General features: G+C 39.6%; 2 protein-coding genes across 2 annotated transcripts; one reads left to right on the forward strand and one right to left on the reverse strand.

Annotated features, from left to right (window-relative positions):
• Positions 1-1,924: 1,924 nt before the first annotated feature.
• On the reverse strand, positions 1,925-18,211 carry tmem163a (transmembrane protein 163a). The gene is made up of 8 exons (XM_048239440.1): positions 17,928-18,211; positions 14,752-14,871; positions 5,970-6,013; positions 5,260-5,351; positions 4,972-5,068; positions 4,643-4,754; positions 4,154-4,295; positions 1,925-2,594 (listed from the first exon to the last, which is right to left on the reverse strand). Exons 1-8 carry the CDS (start codon positions 18,097-18,099, stop codon positions 2,534-2,536), a joined length of 840 nt encoding a protein of 279 aa, XP_048095397.1. The 5' UTR covers positions 18,100-18,211; the 3' UTR covers positions 1,925-2,533.
• Positions 18,212-18,900: 689 nt separating this feature from the next.
• Positions 18,901-24,012, forward strand: acmsd (aminocarboxymuconate semialdehyde decarboxylase). Its single transcript, XM_048239409.1, has 10 exons — positions 18,901-19,001; positions 19,928-19,972; positions 20,129-20,225; positions 20,310-20,359; positions 20,654-20,890; positions 21,255-21,348; positions 21,623-21,718; positions 21,919-22,091; positions 22,713-22,811; positions 22,936-24,012. Exons 1-10 carry the CDS (start codon positions 18,945-18,947, stop codon positions 22,996-22,998), a joined length of 1,011 nt encoding a protein of 336 aa, XP_048095366.1. The 5' UTR covers positions 18,901-18,944; the 3' UTR covers positions 22,999-24,012.
• The last annotated feature ends 3,113 nt before the right edge of the window (positions 24,013-27,125 follow it).

A 27,125-nucleotide genomic window follows, 5' to 3' on the forward strand; every position in this document is an offset into this window, starting at 1 on the left:
GTGAAACACAGACAAAACTTGAATACTGACAACTTATTCTAAACCTTTCAATAAATATTTCATAAGTATGAGCTTCATTGTTTTTATCAGCAGGTGATTTAACATCAGAAAAAAGCACCTGAAAAAAAAAATCAAACTTCCCTCATGTGGTCATCAGAGGTATCAATAACACGATCGATCATTAAAAATAATACACAATATCATGCATATCTTCAGAAAGGCCAGGGCCCATATTCACAAAGCATTTCATCTTACCACTAGGAGTACTCCTAAATCGCACTAAAAAGATTTTAGCTAGGAGTTTTCTCTTAAAAGTTATTCACAAAGCCTTTCAGACCTACTCTTAGTAAGGAAAAAGGCCAACTCCTAAACTAAGAGTGAGTCTTCGTTGCTATGGTTGACGTCATTACTCATGCACGAGCTTGATTGAAGTGACCACCTTGTTTGGCTGATGATTATAACGCGGGAATGATGCCAAAAACCTCCCCTACGACGATGAGTGACAGGTGACAAGTCTTTGCTGGTGAGAATGCGTGCGCTACACAAGTACCGCGAAGGACAGAAGATGATGAATAAATAGCCAAATGAATAAAGAGTAAGACAAAGCAAATAGCCTAGTAGCCTAATGAAACATAGGCCTACGGATTGATGCAGTATCTTTGCAACATGTTTTAAATTAATCTGCATGCAGACACGTAGGCCTATACATTCGCAAAGAGGAGAAACAATTGAATTTGATTTAGGCTACAATGAGACATTACATCTATGCAACGTGCAATTATAGTTTTGGTTGTTGGTATTGCATCCCTTAATTAGGCTACAGTGCAATTCATTTCAAAACATGAACATGCGACGTGAAATGCCACTAAAAGCAGCTTAGGATTGTTTGTGAATAGGTCTTAGTGAGTTAGGAGTCCCATTTCATTTAAGCTGCCCCAGACTTAGGTGCTACTTTTAGGTCTAAAATGCTTCGTGAATTACTTTTAGTGAAAAAAATTAGGAGTCCTAAAGTTAGGAGTGACACGCCCATTATTTTTAGGAGTTGCTCCTAAATTCGCCACTTAGGAGCTACTTTTAGCCCTAAAATTCTTTGTGATTTTATCTTACCACTAGGAGTACTCCTAAATCGCACTAAAAGATTTTAGCTAGGAGTTTTCTCTTAAAAGTTATTCACAAAGCCTTTCAGACCTACTCTTAGTAAGGAAAAATGACAACTCCTAAACTAAGAGTGAGTCTTAGCTGCTATGGATGACGCCATTACTCATGCACCGCAGCTTTACTGAAGTGACCACCTTGATTGGCTGATGATTGTAACGCGGGAATTCCAAACACCTCCCTTACGATGATGAGTGACAGGTGACAGGTCTGAGAATGTGTGCGCTACACAAGTAGTGCGAAGGACGGAAGATGATGAATAACTGAATAAAAAGGCCTAGCCTAAATTAATAAAGAGTAAGGCAAAACAAATAGCCTAGTAGCCTAATAAAACATAGGTCTACGGATTGATGCAGTAGGCTAGGCTATCTTTGCAACATTATTAAATTAATCTGTCACCATATGCCTACGTTTGCAAAGAGGAGAACATTTTAATTTGATTCACAATGAAACGTTACATTTAATTTACATGTTGACAATGAGTAGTTTTGGTTGTTGTTGGTGGCGTTATAGCATCCCTTTTATGCCTACAATGCAAAATTGTTCCCTCGCACATTGAAGCTCCTGTTACATACCCATTTCAAAACATCGCAACGTGAAATGCCACAAAAAGCTGTTTGTGAATAGGTCTTAGTGAGTTAGGAGTCCTCTCGACTTCTTTTAGGCTGTCCCAGACTTTGCTACTTTTAGGTCTAAAATGCTTTGTGAATTACTTTTAGTGAAAAATGAAAAAAATTAGGAGTCCTAAAGTTAGGAGTGACACGCCCATTATTTTTAGGAGTTGCTCCTAAATTCGCCACTTAGGAGATACTTTTAGCCTTAAAATTCTTTGTGAATACGGCCCCTGATGATTAAGGGCTGTTAGTGGCATGCCAATTTATGTTTTGGGTCATTTTGACACTGTTCAGTGCTGAACATTAATCAAGGTCAACAAAAACCTGTTAAGCAACTCAGAGTCCACATACAGTATCAGTTGCACAAGAACCCTGATTTCACCATTACGCAGACACTAAATATTCAGAGGACAGTTTGAACAGGTTGTAGTGGTTGATGGCCCAACAAGCGCCATCTACTGGCTGTACAGTAGAAAAAGTAACAGCAGATTTTGTTGGTTAGAGAGGCGAAACAGACACTCTTTCTATCTCCTCTCCTCCAGGTTAAAAAAAAGGGCTTACAAGGAGACTATGATGGTCAGTGGCCAGTAAAAAAACAAAATGACGTTGACGTGCCTGAACAAACAATGGTTTTTGTTCTATCAAAATGAGACACAGAGGGAGAGAGGGAGATGGTTAGAGGCAGAGTTAGTGTGGCCAAAAGATGAAATGAATGGCACAAGCGAGCGAGACCATAATTCTTCTGCTGCCTGGCAGGCACTTATTCACTCGAACCGCTCATAGCTGTCTGTTTGCCTCACCCTGGGAGCCATATCAATCAGTAGCCTGTGGCAGAGGGAGAGAAAGAGAGGGGGGGCTTACATAACTCATCACTGTCCTTGAAAACAAATGATTCAAAACAACAGAGAATATGATTTTAACGATTTCAATGATTCACACATATTGAATACTCTTGATGTATGCACATCCACCACATGAGAGTGGAGCCAACCACTTTCATCTCCGAGTTAAGAACACATGAACATTTTTACTCTATGCTGTAATGTATAATTTATTAAAGAAATGATAGAGTATACACACCAAATCTTGCTCCCAAAAACATTAATGTCTTACTAACATGTTTTTTGGGAACAATATCTTGTGTGCAGAGAGTCCTTTTTCCCAGAAATTGCTCTCAAAAACACGTTCATAAGACATAAAACGTTTTTGGGAGCAATATCTGGTGTGCTGACTCATTTTTTTAAAAGATTTTTTCCTCTGGCCAACACCCAAAGTTTACCTGTGTTGGATGTGTCTGTACTTTTGTTGATTTTTTCACTCTCGTATCATGTATGATTATAACTCCCTTTCGTTTTGGTGTGCTAATCTTTGTCTGTCTTGAGTTGGGATTGACTGTGAATCTGAGTGAGACTGTGAGATTGTGGGCTGTATTTTGCACACTGGCGCATGGAGTAAAACTCGTTTTCCACCCGGCGCAAAGTTAAATTCCTTATTTTGCACATTTAATTTTTAAACAATGCGCCCAGGGGTGTGGCAATTAACAACTTAGGGAGTGGCTTAGCGCATTGTCTAAAAATCGCTATTTTACACGGTCAGAAGTCTATGGCGAGTTGTTTATACGTTATTTTAAGAGCGCATTGTCAACAGTCATATTGGCGGGTGCACCTATCATCCATGAACGCACACCGGCCACGTCCAAGCAAAACATTAGAAATTGCACGATTACAATAGGAAACATAATTAGAATAAAGATTACAAAATCCTGTACATCTCATGATGAGTAGTTATTCACCATCATTTGCAAATTGGTAATTTGAGCAATATTAGGGTAAGTGTTGCTTTTTCCAGCCTGTGTTTTCGATGGTAACCCATTGTCAGTCAATAGTGAAAGTAACTGCATATGTTAGTTAGTTAGTTTATTAGTTGTCCCCTTAGGGAAATTCTTTTTCACATTTTCCATACCGCTTTTCATCCATATAACTGTCTTGTCGTTGACACCATGGTGAAGTTAGTTTCACTTTGCCAATGAGTTCAAATAATAGGAGTGCAAATGCGTGAAGGCTATGCTAGGTTTTAGTAAAGCCTGGTTTGGTGGAATGACTATTCCATACGGTCTCGGAAGCAGATGTCAGATGTCAGATGTCAGCAGATGACAGATGTCATTCTCATTGGTTTAAATGATGTTATACGCCCCAAACACACCCATGACTGATTAAAACACCTAGGAACACCTTGTTGCGCCATGCGCTCGACGTTTGATAATGAAAACCCTCCCAATGTGGACTGGACACATCCTACTAAATTTGAATAAGCTTTTGACGAGTGACGATGCGCTTTTGACTGTCATGATAGGGCCCTGTGACTTTGGTGGCGTTAATATTTACTTGATTCCATAGGCGAGGATGGTGAGTCCTATGAGGATTCCAATGGTGCCATCCAGGAACCAGACGCTGTCGTAGTATCGGAAGACCTCGGCACTGATTAGTATAGAGAACCCCATGATTCCCCCGACAAAGGAGTTAAATCCTGCAAGTAACATCGACAGATTTAATAAGTGTAAACATTTCTTTACTTGGAATACAGCTTTCTAAGAGCTAAGTAAATGAGAAAAAATATACTGTACAGAACTAGAGTACAGAATTGCTTTGCATCAAGGCACTTAGGCTGGAGAAAGGAAGCAGTTAAGGTTATAGTGAATTTTCAGCAGAACATCTAGGAGTTCTCCTAACCCAAACCATAATTTCTTTAAAATAAGATTCAACTATTTGTGTACATTTAAAGTAAATAAGTACAATATATTTGATTATAAAAAAGTGTTGCCTTGAGAGAATAAAGGAGTGAATGAATGAAAGAGAGGTCCTGCATCTTTATACCATCAGTGATGAGTGCTCTGCTGGTGAGAATCTTCCCCAGTAGAAACTTCAGCACTGCCAGGATGAGACACACCACCCCACTCACAATGGACACAATAAAAAGAAAATCATCCTACATCAGGGCAAATCAGTGAGAGAGAAGGTGTATTAAAGTTGTATACTGTTTTTATTATTGTCTATTGTTGTTTTTATAAAAGTATACCTGAGAACACAAAAACAAATTACTTTCTTAGGGGTGAATCTACAAGCATCAACAAGAGTTAACAATTTACACAGGTATATGCCGTCATACATTATTTATTTTTTCCGAGTTGGCTCTTGATACTCACCACTTCAGGCAAGACCTGAGTTACCAGGTCATGGATAGCCTTTCCCAGAATGCACAGGGAGGACAGGATGAACACAACCCCCAAGATCAAACATGCTCTACACGGTAATTAAAAATAGAAAAAAAAAATAGTTGGTTTATTCATACATTGTCATACAAGTACAATTGTAGTGTTAGAGAAAGAGAGAAAGAAAGGGGTTAGAGAAAGAGAGAAAGAAAGGGGTTAGAGAGAGGAGAAAGGGAATAAATGAGAACGAGAGGGAGGCTAGAGTGAGGGCTGGGTACTTGCATGTATTCTCTGTAGGCTGAGTGCACAGCTGCTGCATTGTTATAGCGCCACAACACAATAATTGAGGACAGTACATCTAATGTAGCATCAAACTGATGAGACAAAAGACAGAGAAAAAAATTACAAACATGAAAACCCAACAAGAAAATTGCACAGTTGCCTCATTCCCCATAGTGACAACTTCGAATAGCCTTCCTTTCAGTGATTCAAAGCAAGCTTAAACCAGTTTAACTACACTGATGACAGTTCTGAAAAGTATCATCTTGTGTCTTAGCTGTAATTGCAAAGCTTCAGCCCTACCTTCTCTAAAACACTGCTGTCTCCAAGAGCGGAAAGATGTAACATGACTTAATTCTGGAAGGAGTCATCCTTCTAAAATAGCTCCACATAGCTCTTTACTGTCTAATCACCAGGGATGCTATAAACTATATAAGAGATAGTTGATAAAGCTAAAGTTAAACTAAAGTATATTTGCTGTAAATGTCCATGCCATGACCTTGGCATTATCAACCAATCAAACTGATTTTTTTTATCCAAGGAAACTAACACATCTGTAAACACTGCACGTCAGGTTATGGTGTGATTTATGTTTTAATCATAGGATTCACTTTTATTAAATTATTGTAAAGTGTACCATAAAGGAAACCGCTCCATCTAAACAATCACTATTTCTTGTGATCAATCAATTAATAACAGTAAATGGAACTTACACCAAATCCAAAGGCTGACACACTGTTTTTCATAATAGAAACAGCTAGGGGGAAAAAAACATTAATTCATGAGAACATGAATGCATGAAACTCTCACAATATTCTATATTGTTAAAAAACAGTAATACTCAGATAACTAGGAAATATTCACATATGTAATTTAGACAGGGTTAACCATCCATTGAACCTTGGCAATAACACATATCTCATACATGTCTCTCAGCTGTTCAAAGCTGCATCAGCAGGGGCGGTTCTAGAGGCGGGGCCACAGGGGCCCGGGCCCCATCTGAAATCTCATTGGCCCCTGACTGGCCCCTGTACCGTCAATCATCAATAAGTGTCAAACTTGTTGAGAACGACGTTCAGAGATGCAATTCCATTCCCAAACAACTGGTGGCAGTAATGTACCTATGAAGCCTGAAAGCTAAAGCACACAGTGAACTGTAAAGGAAAGAATACATTTGGCCAGAGAATGTCTAATAGGAAGACGGGCTCTGATTTGGCTAATGTGTCTCTGCTAATGTGAAGAAAGGATACATTTGGCTAACGGAAGTATCAGCTAACGTGAAGAACCGATACATTTGGCTAACGAAAGTATCAGCTAGAATTCTAACGTGAAGAACCGATGGCAGCGTTTCATCCTCCACAGAAGTTTCTTGGTGAGTCACAAATCTCTATGTTGGTCATCATCATTATGTGAAAGGGACGTTTATTTGTTGCTGTCCCAATATGTTAAGTTTTTCAATTAAATTACAAAGCAGCAGCAAGCTTGCAGTGAACTGTTAACTGACTTAGTCAGTGAACTGTTAACATTAACTTAACGTTAGGTTACTTGAGTTGAGGTTTGATTGTTATTTATTGTTAGCATGCTGATAGATTTTATGTAAGGTAATGTATGAAGTGTTTGAAATGGTGTTATATGAAATGCAGAGAAATGGACATCCTGTTTGTTTGGGGTCCGAAATTAATAATATTACATGCGCTAGTGCGCCTTACCAAATGTATATAACGTTCGATTTGTTTTGCTTGAGGAAAAAGTTTGGCAGCTGCTAACATGAACATGAGAATACATGCCTAATAGCTAACGCTACGTTTTTGTAGTTAATGTGAGCTATCATTGCAAAGTTATTAACCACTATTCTGAGTTTATTTGATTCATGGGCTTCGCATGAATTCTGTCTCAAAATGTTAGGACAAGGAGAGTTTCATTGAGATAAATTGGTTAAATTTTCTACTCTATTCACTCAAGCTTTATATGATTAAAAAAAACAATAACTGGTTTTACAGTTGCCAGACGACATGCTGAATACAAGCATGGATTTTGTGACACGCATTTGTGTTTCACCTACAGACTGGGATGGCGCAGGAGCTGGTGACTTCAACCAAAGTCCTTGGTTCTCAACCAAAGTCCGAGATAACAACACATGATTGGCAAGATGTCTTCACAACACACCATATGATTGGCTCAATGTATTCACATGTCGACGTTTTGCCGAGGAAGGGGTGGGATATGTGTAGACAACGGCCATATTGGCGTGACAAACTAGCCCCATGCATTTCTATGGAGTATTTTTTGAGTGCTGTGTCTCCACATTACAAAGTCTCTGCTTCAACCCACAGTCTTCAGAACCACCAGTCACCAAGCATAGCTGCTCCTAATGGTATGATGCTATTTCCTATTGCCACTACAGTGAGCATATTTTGTCATTCATTTTAGAAACGCCCGGTTGACAGTGGGTTATGAAAGTTAATAACAATTAAGTTACTCAAACTTGTTTCATTTTCTTCTCTCCAGACATTTCCCATTCTAGAGCAGATGGTTCTGTACAACCTCTCCTAAACTGGTATTCCGCAAGATGCAGCACGGAAATGGGAAGAGGCCACTCAATGACTTCTGATACAAAGACTTCAAATGGTAGGAATCAGGCTTGGAATTTCACCATTTTGGGGGCAAGGCCACTTGGCCTTCAGTTGGGTATATTTGGTGGGGGGCACAAAAGGCCACATGTCAGGGCACCAAGGCCAAAGTTAACCATACAGTAGGCTATAAAAATGATTGAAATTGTATTTAGCCTATTCAATAGACCTGCATCACTGTATGAAACATTACAAAAACATGACATATTACATAGAACTGTAAATCATCTGATCATCTAATATTTACAAATATCTAGGCTATATTTAACATTTATTTTATATTTAGCGTGTTATGAAATCATGTATTGAACAATTTAAGCACAGCTCAGCTTTAAGAAACTCAAATAGCCTAGATGCATGCTTAGCATTTTGTCATCATTAAGGCTACTTTAACAAACTCTAAGTCAGCTGTATATCCTCTGATTTTAATATTTACCGACATCTAGGCGATATTTGTAACATTTATTTTGTATTTGGCATGTTATGAAATCACGTAGGAAAAAAATTAAACACGTTGTGAAACTTAAAGCCCAAATTTGGAGACATGCATGTCGAAATTTGCTACAAATTCAAAACCGGATTACTCTGGAATGGCTTACTATACAGGGGACTGCTTTAAACCTTCGTGTTCGGTAAGGTCTGCTGTTTATTTTGATATATGGTTTGCCATGTTTTGTATTTCAAGTATTCCAAGATGAATGAGGGAGATGGGCGCAGATCCTAGAATTTATGATTCAATTTAATCATAGTATTTATTTGTCTCGCGAACCGTTCACCAAATGGCTAACATCGTTTAAAAGCTGAGAAAAAGCTCTTTCATGTGATGTGATACTTGTGATGCCTGTATGATGAGAAGGCGACTTCGCGAATAGTTCAACTGAGAAGAATGGGAATCTGGAAGCACTTACTTTCTTGCCGTGCGCTGTCACTTTTCCACTGCGTAAAATGCTACAATAATTTGCGCTGTGAAAGATTATTTTGTCAGGCCATAGGCTAATAAAATACGCTATTAGTCCGACGCAAACCAGAATATTGAGAGAAGGGGGCACCAAGGCCACAGTGGCCTGTAAACCTCTGATTTTCAAAGGGGCATCTCGGCCAACGCAAGGGGCTACGGCCGCCGTGAAATTCCTACCCTGGTAGGAATATTCCATCTTTAGTGTTTTGCTACCCCTTCCGTAATTTTTTCGCTTTCAAATGACCCATCGTCAGTCTTCAAATCAGAATCAGGCTTTTCTAACTGGAAGCAAGACGGTGGCTTCAAAGACTATTCCAAATCAAACCATTGTAAAAATAGTTGTTGAAAAAATTGTGTAAATATGATGTAGTTGTTGCTCATGCTATGTGTGTGTACTATGCGTGTGTGTTTGTTTTAATGTACGCAAACTGGCAGTGAAAGTGGTTTCTCTTATCAACAAAAGGGGAAAGAGTTAAAGTAAAACTTGTTTAATTGAACGAAAAATGTGTGTATGATGATGTATGATTTCTGTTTAAAATATCAATGTATTTCCACTGAAGTGTCTATTATATTTTAGTTTTATATTGTGTTTTCAATGCACATTATAAATAAATGGGAAAATTGTTAAGAATTGTATTGGCTTTTTTGTTTTTTAGCATTTAGCATTCAATTTGAACAAGGTAAGACTGGTGAAATGTATGCACCTTACTGCTGTGATGTAGGGCCCGTCCCATTTCTCCCCCCTTAAAACTTCCACTTGGTTTTGATTGCCCTCAACATTAAAGCCCCCTCGACAAGGGAAGTGGGAAGGGAAGATCTTTCTCTATGAATTGGGATACCACTATGCAAATTAGCGTAGCGAACGTGCTCACCTATGTCACGAGCAGCGCCGACGTACCGGTAGTAGGCCTAGCCTGCTACAATTTTCATTCAGGAACATGCCCGTTCCAGCGGTCATTGTTGTGTGGGCTGTGCTGGTTTATCTACGTCTGGTTAATCAACAACGTGAACGCCAGAACACACCTTAAATATTGACAAAACTACCCAGATCAGATATATAACGTTATTTGATGGGCAGACTCTCTCAAAGCACTCAGCAGATATCATGAACATCGTCAGATAGCTTCGTGAGATATTTTCTAACATTAGTGTTCAAAACTCAACAATCCATCAGATCTGCATCAAACTAACATATTCCAACATATTTCGAAATTTTAATATGCTTATTTGCGAAAATATAGGCTATGAAAATTTTGTCCGGCTCGCTGAGCTCGCACGGTATCCTGGGTAATTTCATCTCCCACTTCGTTTTAAGCCTGCATCGGTCCTGGCTATATCTTGAGGGTTGCACGAACATTTCTGCCGAATAGGATGCCCGATGAGTGCCAAAAAAGCGTTGCAATATGGCCGTTGAGTGGAGGGACTTGCCTAAAAGGACTTTGGGTATACTGCGTATATTCCTGCATATCACGTAGACTACGTGCCTCTGCCTTACTGAACAAGGGATTTTCTGTGTATGGATGTTGACCGGTTCTTGGCCCCTCAGTGTATGATGTGGCCCCTTTGTGGCCCCTGTCTCAGAAAAATCCTAGAACCGCCACTGTGTATCAGAGCTGACCTTGGTTAATCTCAGTTTGATGCAATACTCGGTCTCCCCTTATTGAAAAGTATTCAACATGTAATCCTGATGTCTGAACCCCAACTCTAGTCAATACTCATGAGGTCATCACACCACCTGAACATCAACACTTTACTAGAGACTTAAATGAGCTGGAACGGTGTGGTATGGGTTAGAATGGAATGCTGTAGATGGAACACAGAGACCCCTTTAAGCAATAAGCCTCAGGAGGCCGTAGTACCAGTGGTTTTAGAACAACTAAAGCCCAATTCACACCAAAGATTCGCAACGAGAAAAAAACGTTGCAGAAAGGAGTTGCAGCGGTGTGAATTAGATGTTGCACGTCGTTGCAAGCTCTCGCAAAGCATTCACCATGTCTAGTCGCAGTTGCAAGGTTTTAAAACGTTGCAGCAAGTTGCTGGTTTATAGAATGTTGCAGCTCCTCTCGTCGTGAATCTTTGGTGTGAATTGGGCTTAAGAGGCATTGTTCCCACATCCTGTGGGAATCAACCACAATATATAAATCTACACCCCTCGAGGAGAGACCATTGTAAACCAATCGGGCTATTTTAAGCCCAGGACTGTCTACATTCCAGAGCGAAATCCATAAGAACACAGAACAAGGTGGGGTGGGGTGGGATCACAAGGAGAGGATCAGGAAACACATGGTCAACACAGCCAATGTACCAATGTTTAGACATCCATGGCCAGTGACTACTTACTACATGGAGTATTTTCACTTAGTAAATAAGACATATCACTCAAGTCTCTACAACCAACTCCTAATTTCCTGTTTAACTAGCTACTTCGTTTGTAAAGAAAACATGCATGCACTTCCAACACCGTTCCTCAGACATACTCAACCAAGCCACAAACAACCCAGCCCATACACCCCAACAACCTCTCCCACAAGTCTGTATAAGAACAGAATGATAATATAATATATTGGCCCACAATACGATCCCATTACTGCCTTGAGGCAGCTGCTGAAGATGTTGACGAATTCCCTTTCCGTGTTAATTGCCTGCTGTTACTGTGCACCCAAATTAGGGTGAATGACTCCCAAATCACTTCCCAGAAGAGCTCGAGAAGGATAATTTGAGAAAACCACAGTAAGCTGAGCACTGACAATTGGATTGTGTATGTCAGTTACACACTAATGACTCTATACAAAACACATTTGACCAACACACATTTTCCTATGATATAGTGTATATGCTTGTGTAATTTACTGTACACAAATATACTGACCTGTACATGTAGGAGTTGTTCTCTTTACATTGTGAAATACACTCAATACATCTATTCATTTCCAAATGCATTTTGCACTGGAAATCTGGATATAACCCAGTCTTTACAACCAATGTTGCTCAAATTATTTGATACATGAATTTAGTCTTTGTCCACTCGCTACTCCATGTGTTTACTATGTGTTTTGTAAATCAGTGTGTGTAGAGTTGCAAAAAGTGTGAAGCTGACAATTTGCTAATAGTTGTGCAAATCTGTCTTGTTTTGTTTTCATGTCAACACTTTGCTGACAGTAAGAGATGCGGAATGTTTACATTTAGTGTTATGGTGTATATAGGTGCTGTTTGTGGTTGGGGTAGGGTTGGGGTTTGAGGATTAGGGTCAGGGTTGAGTGATGAAAATGAGTAGAGTAGTCTATCATTGTAAAAGTTAGTGACAATTATATGGCTGAAGTATATAACAGTAAGGCAGATAAGCACAGTATATTGTAACATCGGCGCACAAGACATTGCGTAGCAAACTTTCACGCAGGGCATGCTGGGATGCGGGAGCGTACATTTGGTGTTTATGTCTGTATTTCTCCTTAGTTATAAGTCTAATGTTAGCCTCTTTATTGTAACTTGTTTCCCTTTTAGTTCTCCCTCGTGTGTGATCCTCTTTGTGTGGGGGGCTGCGTCCACCCCTGTATGTGTAGCGTATGTGTGTACTTGACCTGCCCCGCGTGTATTGTGTTCTGGGTCTGTGTCCCTGCCCTCGATCCTGAATAAAGCTTGCATTGAACGAAGCTCTATGTCCTGAAACCTAAAAACGTTACAATATAATAGAGATTGCATTCGTTTAAAAACCTATTTTATAACTTATTTTACAAAGGATCATGAAGTGTTATAAGAGAATTGTGAAGCGTGTTACAACACTTCCTGAAGAAATATGTTGCCCTGATGAAGATATCAGAAAGCAGATCAGTATGTTGCTCTCTCTGTCACAGAACGCCTCCATAAACCAGCTGGGGTAACAGACAGCTTCTGTGGCCCATGTCTGATGGAGAGTGGGTATGTTTAAACTGTCAGAGGCTCTGCAGAAAATAGTCGACTTTGCTCATCTAAATGCCTACTATTATTATCCTCTTGTCTACCCTCTTGTAATTAACTCTGAGTCAATGACTGCAATAACCTCTGAGTCGCTGAGGGAAAAGGGAAAATGTCAGTGTTGCTAGTTAGCACAGTAGAATGAGAAGTTGAATTATGCTTATTGATGTTTATTGACTGGTCTGGTATGATAAATGAGAAACAGGTCTCCATTACATAATTTCCCCCAGTACAACATTCTCAGATATTGCTCTAAAGCATGACTCTTCTAATTTTTCATTACACCATTTGAACAGCAGAGTGTGCTCTTGCACATCATTCTCTCATGAGGGATGAGGGAGTTACAAACAGATTTCTTCCCCTTCCTTTTTCCCTATTTCCTTCATTTTTTTATTGCACTCAAAATTCATTAATACTTTTGAATACTTTTCCTACTTCATATTCAGTTTTAGGGTAGGATACTTCCCTGAATAACTTTTCTAAATCATGATACAAGTTCAGAGTGGTTCATTACAATGTACTTCCATACATTCCATGGTCTTAGCTCACGTTATTGCTGTTTATCAAACAGATATTACATTCTTAGGAATATTGTGACAACAGTTGGAAGTCGAATCTCAGAGCTGTGAATCTTGCATTACACACACTTCTCCTCATGGTCGGATTATGAACTTTCGGGCCCCTGGGCCCAGATGTATTAAGGGCCCCCCAGTAATTGTTGCATATGTGGGAGGGGGGGTTTGGGGGTCCTCCCCCAGAATTTTTTTAATTTGTTTGATGTGATTTCATGTATTCTGGTGCATTTTGGGGATGGCCAATACTACATTCAATCAGATTCATAGCCTATCCTAATTTGTTGATATTGAGGCAATAATTCCATGCAAAAGCTTGTGCTTCAGGGCCCCCTGACCCCATGGGCCCCTGGGCCTGGGCCTGGTAGGCCCGTGCAGTAATCCATCCCTGCTTCTCCTAGTTTGGACAGATGCCAGGTTAGCAGTGAGGCAGAAAATCCCATCTCATTAGCTGTGTCACTGACTAAACTGTGTATTCTAAATTCCATGTTCTGTCTACTCCACACATCATCCAGCAGCAGGTATTTGTGCTGTCAGATAAGGCCATAAGTAACTCTACGAGACACATTCTCATAATTATTTGGGATTTTATTTATTTACATGAATTGAGAATGGCAGGATTTGTTTTTCCTTTAGCCATTCCTCGACCATAAAGAATCAATTCTTTGAGCGTAGCACCAGCCCAGATATCATTGCATCATATGATGTGTCCTTCTGTGCGCTGCTGGCACCAAGAGGCGGAGAGTCTCTCAGGACCAGATAGAGTGGACGGAGAAAACAACAGCTTCCTGTGTTTACACTCTCCAGGACTCAGCTGAGGGACAGTCACAAGCTTAACGCAGTTGGATGACTCAGTGTTTTTTGTTTTTTTTTCGGTAGCAGACACTGGCAATCAGTATGCAATGCCTCAGTGTTCGATAAGACAATGGAATGGAAAGTGGCGAGAGGTATCTCATTACACACGTGTGTGTGTGTGTGTGTGTGTGTGTGTGTGTGTGTGTGTGTGTGTGTGTGTATGTACGGGGGGTTGATAAAATAGTGTGTATGCTGCATTTAGGAGAAGCCTCCGACTCCTGCACAGAGGATAGTTATCCCCAGAACACAAATCAGATTGCTGCTCATACCAGGCAGAGATTGTGCTAATTCAACAGAAAGACATCGTTGAGACTGTCTTTCGAAATGAAGACCTATTTGCTTGTTAATAAGATGATGGTCTGTCTTCAATTAACTGATCATAAAAAACATACTGGTATGCATTATCTTTCATCTTTCAAATTATAGAATAGTCATATACAACATATAAATAGGATATATTGTAGGATGTTTTGGATAATGTTTTGGATAAGTTGAATGTAAAGATTATGTAAGGAAATACAATACTCACTGAAGGCCGCAACAGCCAGGATGAGTGTAACTATGATGGAAATCCACGACACCCACAATGCTCTCTTGCGGTACCTCTGAGCTTCATAAGGTTTCAGTCTCAAGCTGCTCTCCAGTAAATCTGTGTGGAGAGGAGAGCGTTTACAGAGAGGTTTCCACATTACCGGGGGAAAGTCATGGGTTGTAGTTTAACAGCCAGCAGACAGTAAAATATAACCGCATGTGACATTTAGTCAGAAGATGGAGATATGTGTAGGGAACTTCTTTTGAGATTACACGAATCCCAATGATGTTAAGCTTTTTTTTTTTTTTTTGATGTGTATCTCAATACATTTCTAGATAAAGTTGCATAATTTGTGTCATATTTATACTGACTTGACATAAGGATTGCACTTCTGCTAAATGTTCCAGGAGTTAATTACATTGTACATAAAGTTATAAAATACATTTATTTCAAAGAATATTTGTTTTATATGTTGATGTAGCCACATGATAAATCTCCATATGCAAATCACGCATAGGAATAAATATAAACCCAACCAAAGGACCAAAATTCATGATACAATAGGTCCTAATTTCAGTGAGGGGTGATATCTTTCCAACTTAACTTGTGGCTGCAGTCACAACATGATTGCAAATCCAAGGCCAACAATGGTTCTATGATAGCTATGGCGACACTAAGAAATCATTCACTGTGCACTCAAACTTTGAAAAAGACCTTAAAAAAGAATCCTCACACTGGCTGTGCTAAGTGACACCAGTAGCTCATAGAGACATGGCATGCCCTCATAGAGACGTAGCCATGCACCCATGCCCTCAATGATCCCACCATTCACAATACTATCTTACAGAACCCAAGAACACCTCAGGATATTACAACTAAAACTACCATCACTGTATAGGGGAGGGAAAACATCTGCTATAGGACTCTCTCTCTCTTTCTTTCTCTCTCTCTCTCTCTCTCTCTCTCTCTTTCTCTCTCTAATACAGTCTTCAGAGATTTGTGAAGACAGTCACATGATGTTCCCTGCAGTAGAGCAGGAATGGGTTGAGTCAATATCAGATCAGTGTGATTATGGTGGAAGCAGCTGAGAGTGTGAGTGAATGTGGCCCCCCTCACATGATCCATACTTTCAGTTACCGCTGAGAACATGCGCTGCCACAGCACTAAACCCTTTAGTCTAAACACAGAGGAGGTCTATGTAAAGAATCAGGCACTGCACACACACACACACACACAAACACACACACCCACACACACACACACACCTGGCCATAGTGAGCAATGCAAAGCAACACACTCATAGAGACCCACATGCATGAGCAAAATCAAACATGCACCAACTGAACACATGCCAAGATACACAAATTCACCACCACACTTTGAAATTCTGTCAGTTGTTGACACACAAACATACAGACAGACACATACACAAACACATACACATGCACAAACCCTGCTAAAGCAATCACAGGCACATGTAAACACATGGATAACTACAAGTGCATGCTCATGTGATGTGTGGATATTGCAAGCTGCATAAGATCACTTTGTCTCAGTAACCAAGATTTTTTCACAGAGCTATGTCCTATAGAGTCCATAATCCATACCACACACACACACACACAAACACACACACACACACACACACACACACTACTTACACGTGAATATCTGAGATCTGAGACTATGGCTATCAGGAGAACGAATGACAAGTGGGAGAATTTTTTTTATCCCCATGTCTGTTCACTATGGCTAACATTTCTCTTTCAAGGAATTACAACTCTCATGACTCTAGAGTAATCCAGCGTGAGGATAATGGCAAGGTGAAAAACTGCAATACTTATGAATTGTAATGCCATCCTAATAAGACAGATTTTTACTCCAAAGCTGTTTTATTCATTCCACTGAGCGAAATTATGAATGCGACTTTTCACACACACACACACTCTACTTACACATGAAGATCTGAGATCTGAGACTATTGCTATCAGGAGAACAAATGACAAGTACAGGTTACTTACTCAAACTGTGTGAGAACAATTTGTGTATCTCCATGTCTGTTCACTATGGCTAATATTTTTCTTTCATGGAATTACACCTCATGACTCTACAGTAATCCAGCTTCCAGCTTGAGGATAATGGCAAGGTGAAAAACTACAATATTTATGAATTGTAATGCCATCCTAATAAGATAGATTTGTACTCCAAAGCTGTTTTCATTCCACTGATCAAAATTATGATTGCGAATTTTCTAAAAAAAAAAAATTACAAAAAAAAGAACAATAGGGTGGTTTGTAGTGGTGGTTCAGGACTTCATTAAGGGTGTTGTGAGGGCAAATGTAACCTTAACCCTTTTGGAAAAAATATATCTGGCCCCATGTCATTTTCCAATCCATCATCAGTACATTGCACTGCTCTCTATGGCTGGGGCATATATAGTATTTGTGACAAAGATGTTGATTACTTGGCATGCACATTGGTACTATTTTATGGAACAATTGTGGTATCAGAACTGATAAATGTGGCTACACATAACCTGTAGAGTAAAGATTAAAGCCTGTCACGTAGGCCACAGATGATTTACAACAACTTCCAAACTCGGATGCATAAAGAGAAATGGGCCTGAACACAATTCTAAATAATCCAAATGATTCATGTTGATGTGATGTAATGACTGAGAACATAAAGTTGTGCCTTCCACTACACATATGCGCACCAATACCTTGGATTTGAATACGTTAATTTGCTTTGCGTCCGTTGTTCCGTTCGAACATTATCTAGTTATTGCCAGAAATCATGTCATATCACATCAGAAATTCATGTCATTAGACATAGCCTATACAATAATCGTGGCTGTGCGAAAAAGTCCAGTCAGCCTGTTGTTTACGTGTTAATGTCTTCAAAATATTTTTTTGTGAGCATCTCATCTCATTCATGCAACTTGCTTCTTATTATTTTTGCCAATAAGTTTGTCCCTATAAGTTTTGGACTTATGTGTCCACTTTTGGCTGTATTACTACAGCAGTATCCAATTTGGATCTTCAAAACTCAGCTTTGAGAAAACGATAGAATCAAAATATTTGAATCATTAAACTCCAGTAAGTATATATTTGGCAGCTTTAGATACGACTAAAACAAGTTGCCTTGATTAGTAAGGAATACAGATCGCCTACCTTGACCCTCTGCGCCCTCTCTAACTTTCATCTCGTGGTCTCCATCCATATCAGCCGAAGTCGACCGGGGCAGGTTGCGACTCTGAGGAGAAGTCCGTCCGTTCATCACTGTTGTGGAACCCATCGTAGAATCTGGGTTAGTGTAGGATTCTGAAGCAACAGAGTCCGTCATCTTTCAACACTAAATTTGTTTTACGTAGCCTACACATGAGAGTAACAGAGACGAAAACAATTTGAAGTTGAAATGCTCATTGAATCAGCGAACGACCGACCCTTCCCCTCTCACGAGCTCGCAAACAAGACCCATTAACTGCAGCAATCGGATTAGTTCGCCTATACAAACCATTAACGCAACGCGGTTACCAACTGGGATGGGCTGAGCTGAGTCCACATGTGTGTATGCTAATGTGTTTTTTTTCAGTAAAGAGTAAAGTAAAGAACGCCTCTCCCATTCAATAGATTTTTGTGCATTCTCCATAGTAAATCTTATCATAGGCCTTTTTATGCTGTAACAGTCAGTGAAACTGATTTCCATCCACATTACTTACTGCGTCCACAAGATGGCATAGCCTGCACACTGGAAATGTCTTGGTCAACTCATAATTTCATGTAGGAGCATGGCATTTCATACCAACGTAAAGTTCAGCCTATCATAAATTCAGTGATGAATGAAGTAGGCTACTGCAATAGGCAATATTATAAAGGATTTGTATTTTTAAGACCAATATCTTTAGCCATGATCTTTTTTCAATCAGTTTTTGGAGAGGACTTTTTGAGCACTCGTAGGCCTAAGACAAACATAGGCCAACCAGTACCCTGAACTTATTTAGGTACCTAGGCCTACTATATTGATTTTACAGGTAGGCCTAGGTAGGTTCAAAGTCTAGCTTGTTTCCCGCCCTCCTTTTCATTGGGTTGCGCAGGTGGGTAGAGTCAAGAAGGAGGAGTAAAACTATGAAATGTAACGGGGAGATATGTGGTACACATCGAGAGAACAGTCCACATAGGCTCTGTGAAATGAAGATCGATATTCATAATCACATTTTACCAAAAGATTGGCCAAATCTCAAAGAGGTAGGAAAAACTGAGCGTGGTGCATGGACCTTTAGAAATAGTTTACATAGGCGTCAAACGTCTGCTGAATTTTACGCACGTCTTTTCCACTTAAAGTATCTTTTACTAGCGTTTGTTTTCCTGTGCATTGTTGAGCGCAAGTACTTTTGTGTATGCTACTGAAAGCCATCATAGTATTCACGATGTGATCATGAAACACATACTGCACAGTGACGTGCAGGTGGTGCTCTGGCAAGCAAGGTCCTCTCCGGGAAAGTAACAGCTTCATGACGCAGAAGTGATTCTTGTCTAATCTAATGTACTGCCATTATATTCTAGTCATTATAACTTTCCCGTTCCATATTGTCAAGACAGTTGTCGTGAAGCTCTTGTAATCACAGTAAATTGCACTAAAGGAAGGTGTGGTCAGAGTTCAGGCATTTTTTTTTCTGTTGAATATTAACCTTGCAACTTGAACTATATCGAAAGCAATCATATGCATAAAAACCTTACTGGTGGACGGTATAAAGAGTTGCAGGTGTGTTCAGCCTAAATTAAATTCTCATATGGATTGGAGAAAATACATTTTAATGTCAGGTGTAAAGGATTGCATTGTGACTGACAGTTAATAGGTTACTATGTATTGTGCCAAACTACCCCAGGGTTTGCCTTATAGGCTTGCCCGCTGCTATTTCATATGTCAAGGCCAGGCCTACCACCAAAACCTACAAACAAGTTTCTACTAACTATCAGACACTATAAGGATAGGGTTCCACCCCTACATTTAAAGTTGGTTTAAGTTAAAGTACTCAGAATTAAATGCATAGCTTAAAACACATTACTCTCTTAACTATCGTTTTATAGGTAATGCCCTGCCTCCTTCCAAATAGACTGTTGGATTAAGATCATTTCACTCTGTTCACACCTTTTCTTTCTGTGTTCTTCAGAGGTATGGCTATGACGGGTTTATCCAGCTTCATCACCACTGTAAAGTAAGTCACTCTCTGTAGTGTGTTAAATCTGAATTGATGACTTCAAAAGCACCCATATAACGATAATCAAACTTAAAGTGACCCCAACTCTGTTAGCATATGGACTATGTTAGCAAGGAACTTTTAAACCAGTGTCTGTGACATTTGGGGTTGTAGGGGGAGGCCCAAATGATGAAGGATGGAAAATTGTTTCGAGTGATTCAAGAGAATTGTTGGGATGCAGAAGCTCGCATTCGGGACATGGATAAATCAGGTACCAGTGTGCAAAAAAAAAGAATTAAGAATTGTAGAAGGCCTAATTTACTGAATGAGGTTTTGTTGTGTTTTTTTCCCCCAGGCGTGACTGTGCAGGCTCTCTCCACCGTGCCTGTAATGTTTAACTACTGGGTAAGAGTGTTTTCTTTTCCATTTTAAAATGCATCCTGCTTACCGGTAAACTTGTATTATTAATATTTACAGTAATATGACAGCTTTCAAGATAAAATTATTTTTCCAGTGGTTGACAGTGGGGCACTGGCACCTCTGGTAGTCTCTCTGTTAAAACAGTGGTCTAGATGGAGACACATTTTACACTTTTTATTGGTGTTCACATTGTCAGTTTTGAAAGTCTACTGAAACATGGAACACTAATTCATACAACAACATTTTATAACATTTCTTTCTTTTTTTATTTTCTCACAGGCTAAACCTCATGACACCTTGGACCTATGCGGCATCCTAAATGATGACTTGGCGACCACTGTGCGACGTTATCCAAAGCGCTTTGTTGGTCTAGGTACTCTCCCCATGCAGGCTCCCGATCTGGCTGTGCTGGAGATGACCCGCTGTGTGAAGGATCTGGGCTTTCCTGGGGTTCAAATCGGCTCTCATATCAACAACTGGGACCTTAATGCCCCTGAGTTATATCCCATCTATGAAGTGAGCTGAAGACTATTGCCTTCATCGTGATGGTTCATATCTACGTTTCTTAATTAGCAACTCATGAAAAAAAAATCACAGATTACAATCATTTATGACCACCATTGTTACAGTCATTTACACATTCTGTGTTTACTCCATAGAAAACATTGCTATTGCCATGTCTATAGTACATACTGTATCCTTGAGGTTCAAATGATTTTTCTTTATTTGTTTTTCAGTTACTTCATTACTCCTAAAACTAGTCTGTATTGCTAAGGAGAACAATATTACCCTGTACAAGCATACGAAAATATGCAATTGAAACAAAACATGGAAAATTAATGGAGAGGAACATAAATGATTTGTCCATCTTGTCCATCAGGCTGCAGAGAAGCTCAATTGCTCTTTATTTGTACATCCTTGGGACATGCAGATAGATGGAAGAATGGCTAAATATTGGCTGCCTTGGTTGGTTGGTGAGTGATTCCTCTAACATCATGGTCTAAATTGTGTCTGTATAAGATAAGATTGATGTACTAAATCAGCACCATTAGTTCGCAGGTACTGTGATATCATGGTCAGCTACTGAACTCGCAATATAGGCTGCTACTGCGTCCTTTTGACCATGATGAATCAGACATGATGGGTTATTTCCTCTTGAGGCAAATACAGGCCAGACACTAATGGACATACCTATACCTATGCAGTGTGTGTGAAAATTCATGTCACCTACCAAAAATGTTTCAACAGGAATGCCATCCGAGACATCTATGGCCATATGCTCCATGATGTTTGGTGGGATTTTTGAGAGATTTCCCAAACTGAAGGTTTGCTTTGCTCATGGAGGTAAAAACAGCTGTATGGGGAACTTCAGAAGGGCCCAGTAAAGGCCAGAGAGCACTATACATATTGACAGTGTTGTTCTTAATTGAAAATCCAAAATGAAAACTAAGGAAAGGTCACTTCTTATATTTTGTCCTATATAGAGCACAATAAAATATTGTATGTATGCATGTTTGCTACTGAAAATATTGTGATTTTTTTAGGTGGGTCATTTCCATACACAGTTGGTCGAATAGAACATGGATTTCAAGTGCGACCTGATTTGTGTGCTGTGGACAACAAAATCAGTCCACGGAAATACTTGGGCTCCTTTTACACAGACTCCCTCGTTCACGACCCCCTTGCTCTTAGGTTTCTTCTTGATGTGATTGGAAAGGTGTGCTAAATGAATAATAAAATAAGCCCTTCATGGTATATGTGATATTTATGCATTGATTACATGCAGGATTCTGAGAGTAGAACTATGTTGATTTGTCACATCACTTTAGCAACCAACTAGGAGAAAAGTAAAATGTAAAATTTCAAAGCAAAGAGGACAACAAGAAAGATGTGTGGCTTACGCATCCATAAAATCCAAAAAAGTGTATCGCTGTAGTAGAAATACCCTAAATCAAGAAACCATACATTACTTACATTTTTACTGTCTTGATATACTGTATACAAAAACTGGTGTAACTTACAGCAAAAATACTGGCAGCTGTGGTTTCTAGCAAAAATATGGTGACAATATATAATACATTACGGTAAAAAATTGTCAAATGTCAACAGCAATAGATCATATCATCAAAAATAATATATCCTCTCTTTGGAATTATTGAAGTAGGGGTCCACAGCTAGCAAAAACCAAACTGAAGTTTAGACTGTTGAGGTTTTTTCCCCATCCATTTCCATCAAACCCAGAAAACACAGATGTGCATTTAATATTGTTGCAGTATATTGTAAGTATATTGTTATTAAATCACCTATCTAATTGTATGGTACTCTCTGTACTCTCTAGGATAAAGTTATGCTAGGAACAGACTATCCATTTCCACTGGGAGAGTTGGAGCCTGGATCACTGATAGAGTCCATGGAAGACTTTGACCATGCATTGAAGGTAAATCAGATGCATCTGTTTGAAATTATCAGTGGATAATGTAATACATTTCACTGTATGTACCGTAGTTGCTTGTTACATAACTAGGTAAAATGTATTTGTAATTGTCTTTATTCTGTTTCAGGAGAGGCTACTTGCGGACAATGCTCTTGAGTTCTTAGGCCTTAAGCGACAACAGTTTGAATAAACTCGTCAAGGAGCTTGACAAAAGCATTGCCTATAGAAGAATCTTCGATAAAGACAAAAGAGTAGTTTACAGTCAATGTTTAGTCTGTGTATCTGATGCTACCAGAATGTGTGAACCTGCCCTTGGCCTACTGTGCAAGATATAACATAGTTGCAATAAAAAACATCATCTCTCTGCTTTGTCCTAAGGAAATAATGGGCAGGGAACATGTTAATGATTAAAGTGTCAGTTTTGCAAGAAATGGCAGTAGTCCCAAAAACATCCCCTCTATGCTTTGTCTTAAGGAAAACAGAAATGGACAGGGGAAATGTTAATGATTAAGGTGCTAATAGTTTTCCTGTTAATTGAAACAGAACATGTAGATAACATATTGCACGATAATGGAAAACGTTTGCACCATATACGGTATTATGGAACAGATATGGTAAGCAATACATAACACTTGTCATTATCAGCACAGACAGATCATTCCCTTTTCTCTTGATTTAGCCTTTCTATGAGACTTACGATGTTTTCACTGCATCGCACTGGAACACACTGATCCCCAGGACTATCAGGAATTTCTCCTTGGGGATCAATAAAGTATCTATCTATCTAACTACCCCCTTTTTTGTGTGTGTGTTCCTCTCAGTCTCTCAGGTCTATGTGATACATCCTGGACACATTGTCAGTGATGAACTTTGAATGGTCAGGTGTTTCAGGTTTTAACATCAAACACTCACCCAGATATTGCACGGATAACACCACCGTATTTTTCTTTGGTTGTTTAATTGTTTACTGCACTCAGGTTAATAAGGGGAGATTTGGGCACTTTGGGACTTGAGAGAAAACATAATGAGCCATTAATAATAGAATATGTTGTGCTAGTTTTCAAAAGTCTTAATGTCACCTTCACCGTCAACTATGTTGAATACAATTTACCAAGCAATGCCTTTCACAAGTGACATGCAAAATAAAGTTGATGTATAGATGGTTGGGGTAAAACTGATCAAATAAAACCTTACTGAGAACGAGGCCTGCATATCCCTGTCTAGTTTTTCAGTGAAATAAACAAAATAAGTACATGACTAATCAATTCCCCATTTGAAAAAATGATTTGTTTTTGCTCTGCTTACAGTATGGGGTTATATTTGCATGTATGGTCAGTAGATATTTGCCTTCACAAGGGCATTGCCTAAGGACACAGGTGTCCATACACAGCCTGGAGTATTTCATTCCTGTTAAGCCATTCATGTTGTTTATCCATTACTCATTTCAACCAACCAACTAACTAATTGTTACGTTGAGAGGCACAGCAGTGCTGTGCCAGAATGAACTGCAATACGGAGGGAGAGCACAGGATGCCACTCTAGGTTGCTAAAGCAGCAAGCAGGATCTCTCACTGAAATGGCTTGGGTGTTGTCCAGTGGTGGATTGAGCCTGATAATGAAAATTTCATGATCATTTTTTCCACCAAGACCAGAGGCTATATTAAACTTATTTTTCATCCATTATTCATCATGTATACTGTGCATTAAATTTGAAATGGAAAAGTTTCTGCTTTGTCTTGATTATTCAATTGAGCGCTGTGATTTGGTCATTTAAATAATTTAATTAAGTATTACTACAACTGGTTTAATCAAGTTTTATCTAAGCTGCTTGTGTTGCTCATTTGTTTGCATTTTAAATGGTCTGGCATGTGACTTCTGAGCCACATACTTATTTGCCTATGGCAGGACTGTCTGCTTCATGTAGCAGAGAACAACATGTAAGACCAGACAGCAGACATGCAGGTTAACCTCACTTTTGTTCTTCTGGGTGTTCTGTGGGGACTGGCAGATGGCCAGGTATTCAGATCTTTTTTTTTTTTTTTATCGATGAATAGAAGACTTGGTCAGAGGCTCAAGATTATTGCAAGGAGAAATATATAGGCCTGTCTATTCATGCGGATGAACAGGAATTCAACAAGCTCCCTGAACAAGCCAAAGAAACTCGCTCAATCTGGATTGGGCTTCATTTTGTTGAAAATAGCTGGAAATGGACTGATGGAGAGGGGATGTCCTTTACAAAAATGGAATGACCTCCAGCCTGATGGTTCTGGACAAAAGAAGTGTGCTTTCATTCAACAGGGCCGTTGGTTTGCTGATAAGTGTGAAACACAACATACTTTCATCTGCTTTAAGTGGAAAAGCGAGCTAATCCTGGTAAGAGAGAATACAACTTGGGAGGATGCTCTGGTACACTGCAGGTCTCACCACAATGATCTGAAAAGCCTAGTGGGAAATGTCATGCTACAAATGGTCAAGAACATCAGCCGTGAGGCCCAAACTCCCCATGTCTGGACCAGCTTGAGATTCCTAGCTGGAGAGTGGCTGTGGGTAGACAGGGAGTCCCGAACAAAAAATTAGGTACCAGGAGAACAGTATACTGCCCCAGTGTCCCTCTCAGTCCTTCAATTGTGGAGCCTTCGGCCGGCAATCACACGACTTGACCAACAGGGACTGTCAGGAGAAGCTCAACTTTATCTGCTACGGAAACATATAAATGGGGAGGGGGCAGTAGTAACAAGTGACTAAACTAGTGTAACATGACTAAAATGATCAGTAACATTACATGATAAGCAACTTCGTGATTCTTAACTTTTGTGATTTTCTATAATAGGCGTGTTTGGTAGCAACAAAAGTAAAACATTAATTCAATGATTGAAATAGGAAATAGTTTAAACAAATGTTACTTTATGTTGATATCCTGTAGCCTATAACAAATAATAGAAGTTATTTTGCATTGCAACTTTGGTCCTGTTGGGATTCTATAAACTCATTTTTAAATGTAAAGTTACTTACTGATAAAATGAGGAACACACTTATAGTTTGTTACTTAATATAACATGATGTTGATTTGTGGTGTCTTAATCTCAAGAAGGGTTCATTAATAGGCTAAGCTTTATCAAAATGTCATGCAGTGGTGGGCAGTAGCTTACTACTTGTAGCGAAGCTACTAGCTTAACTACATTTCAGTAGCTTGGTGGTAGCGTAGCTATTTTCTGAAGCAGATAGCTTTTCACTAGCTTAGCTGTTTTTTTACCATGTAGTGCAGTAACTTTTACAGAAGCTACATTTAAAGCATTTGTGGAGCTCACAGTAGAACTTCCTTCTGGCCACCCATACATGCAAGTTCAGTTCTATTCAATGGATCTGACAAACATGACACGTTTATCCACAGGGACGGACTGGGACTAAAAAAAGGCCCTGGACTTTCTTCCATATAGGCCCACTACCATACAAGGATACAAGGATACAAGGAAGTTTATTGTCACATGCATATAGTTACTAGAAGTAAGAATGCAGTGAAATTATGTCTGGTGTCAGCCTATTTGTGCAAAGTGGGGCGCATGGGGGTAAAAAAAGTGCAGTAGAAGAGGGGTTTAGTAGATTAAGGGCAAGGGCTGCATAAGAAAGGTGGGGAGGATTGGAATTGGGGGCACCAACAAGGAGCACCCAAGAGCAACAGGGGCAAGGAAAAACTCCCTTACCAAGGAAGAAACCTTGGGCAGATCCACGGCTCAAGGGGCTAACCCAACTGCCAGGGGTCTTGCATGGTGTGTGTGTTGGGGGGATGACAGAGATGGGATAGTGTGCTGTGTATGTGGGGAGAGGGCAGTGTGCAATATGTGTGTTGGAGAAGCTTCCTCATGAGACAATGTGCTGTGTATTGGGGGGACAGTGTGCTGTAAGTATGTTGGGGATGTGTGTTGGAGAAGCTTCCTGAAGAAATAATGTGCTGTGTTTGTAGGGGGGGGGGCAAAAGTTGGAGAAAGTCAGATATGTGTGTGTGTGTGTGTGTGTGTGTGTGTGTGTGTTTTGACGTGTGATGAAATAAGAAAATAAATAAAAGGTCTATAGCATAGGGAGAGGGATGTAAAAGTGCTAAAAGTCTTGTAGGTGTGTGTGGGGGGGGGGGTCATGAGTGCTGAGGAGTGAATGAGTGCAAAGTCAGTATAGTGTGAGTTTAGAGTTGGGAAATGTTTGAGAGTGCTGAAGAGTGAATGTGTGCAAAGTCAGTATAGTGTGAGTTCAGAGTTCGGATGGCCTGGGGATAAAAACTTCTCCTGAGTGGCTTTGTGACTACATAGGCGTCTTCTTGATTTC

Source organism: Alosa alosa, chromosome 3 (genome assembly GCF_017589495.1).
Source record: "Alosa alosa isolate M-15738 ecotype Scorff River chromosome 3, AALO_Geno_1.1, whole genome shotgun sequence".
Taxonomy (NCBI): Eukaryota; Metazoa; Chordata; class Actinopteri; order Clupeiformes; family Clupeidae; genus Alosa; species Alosa alosa.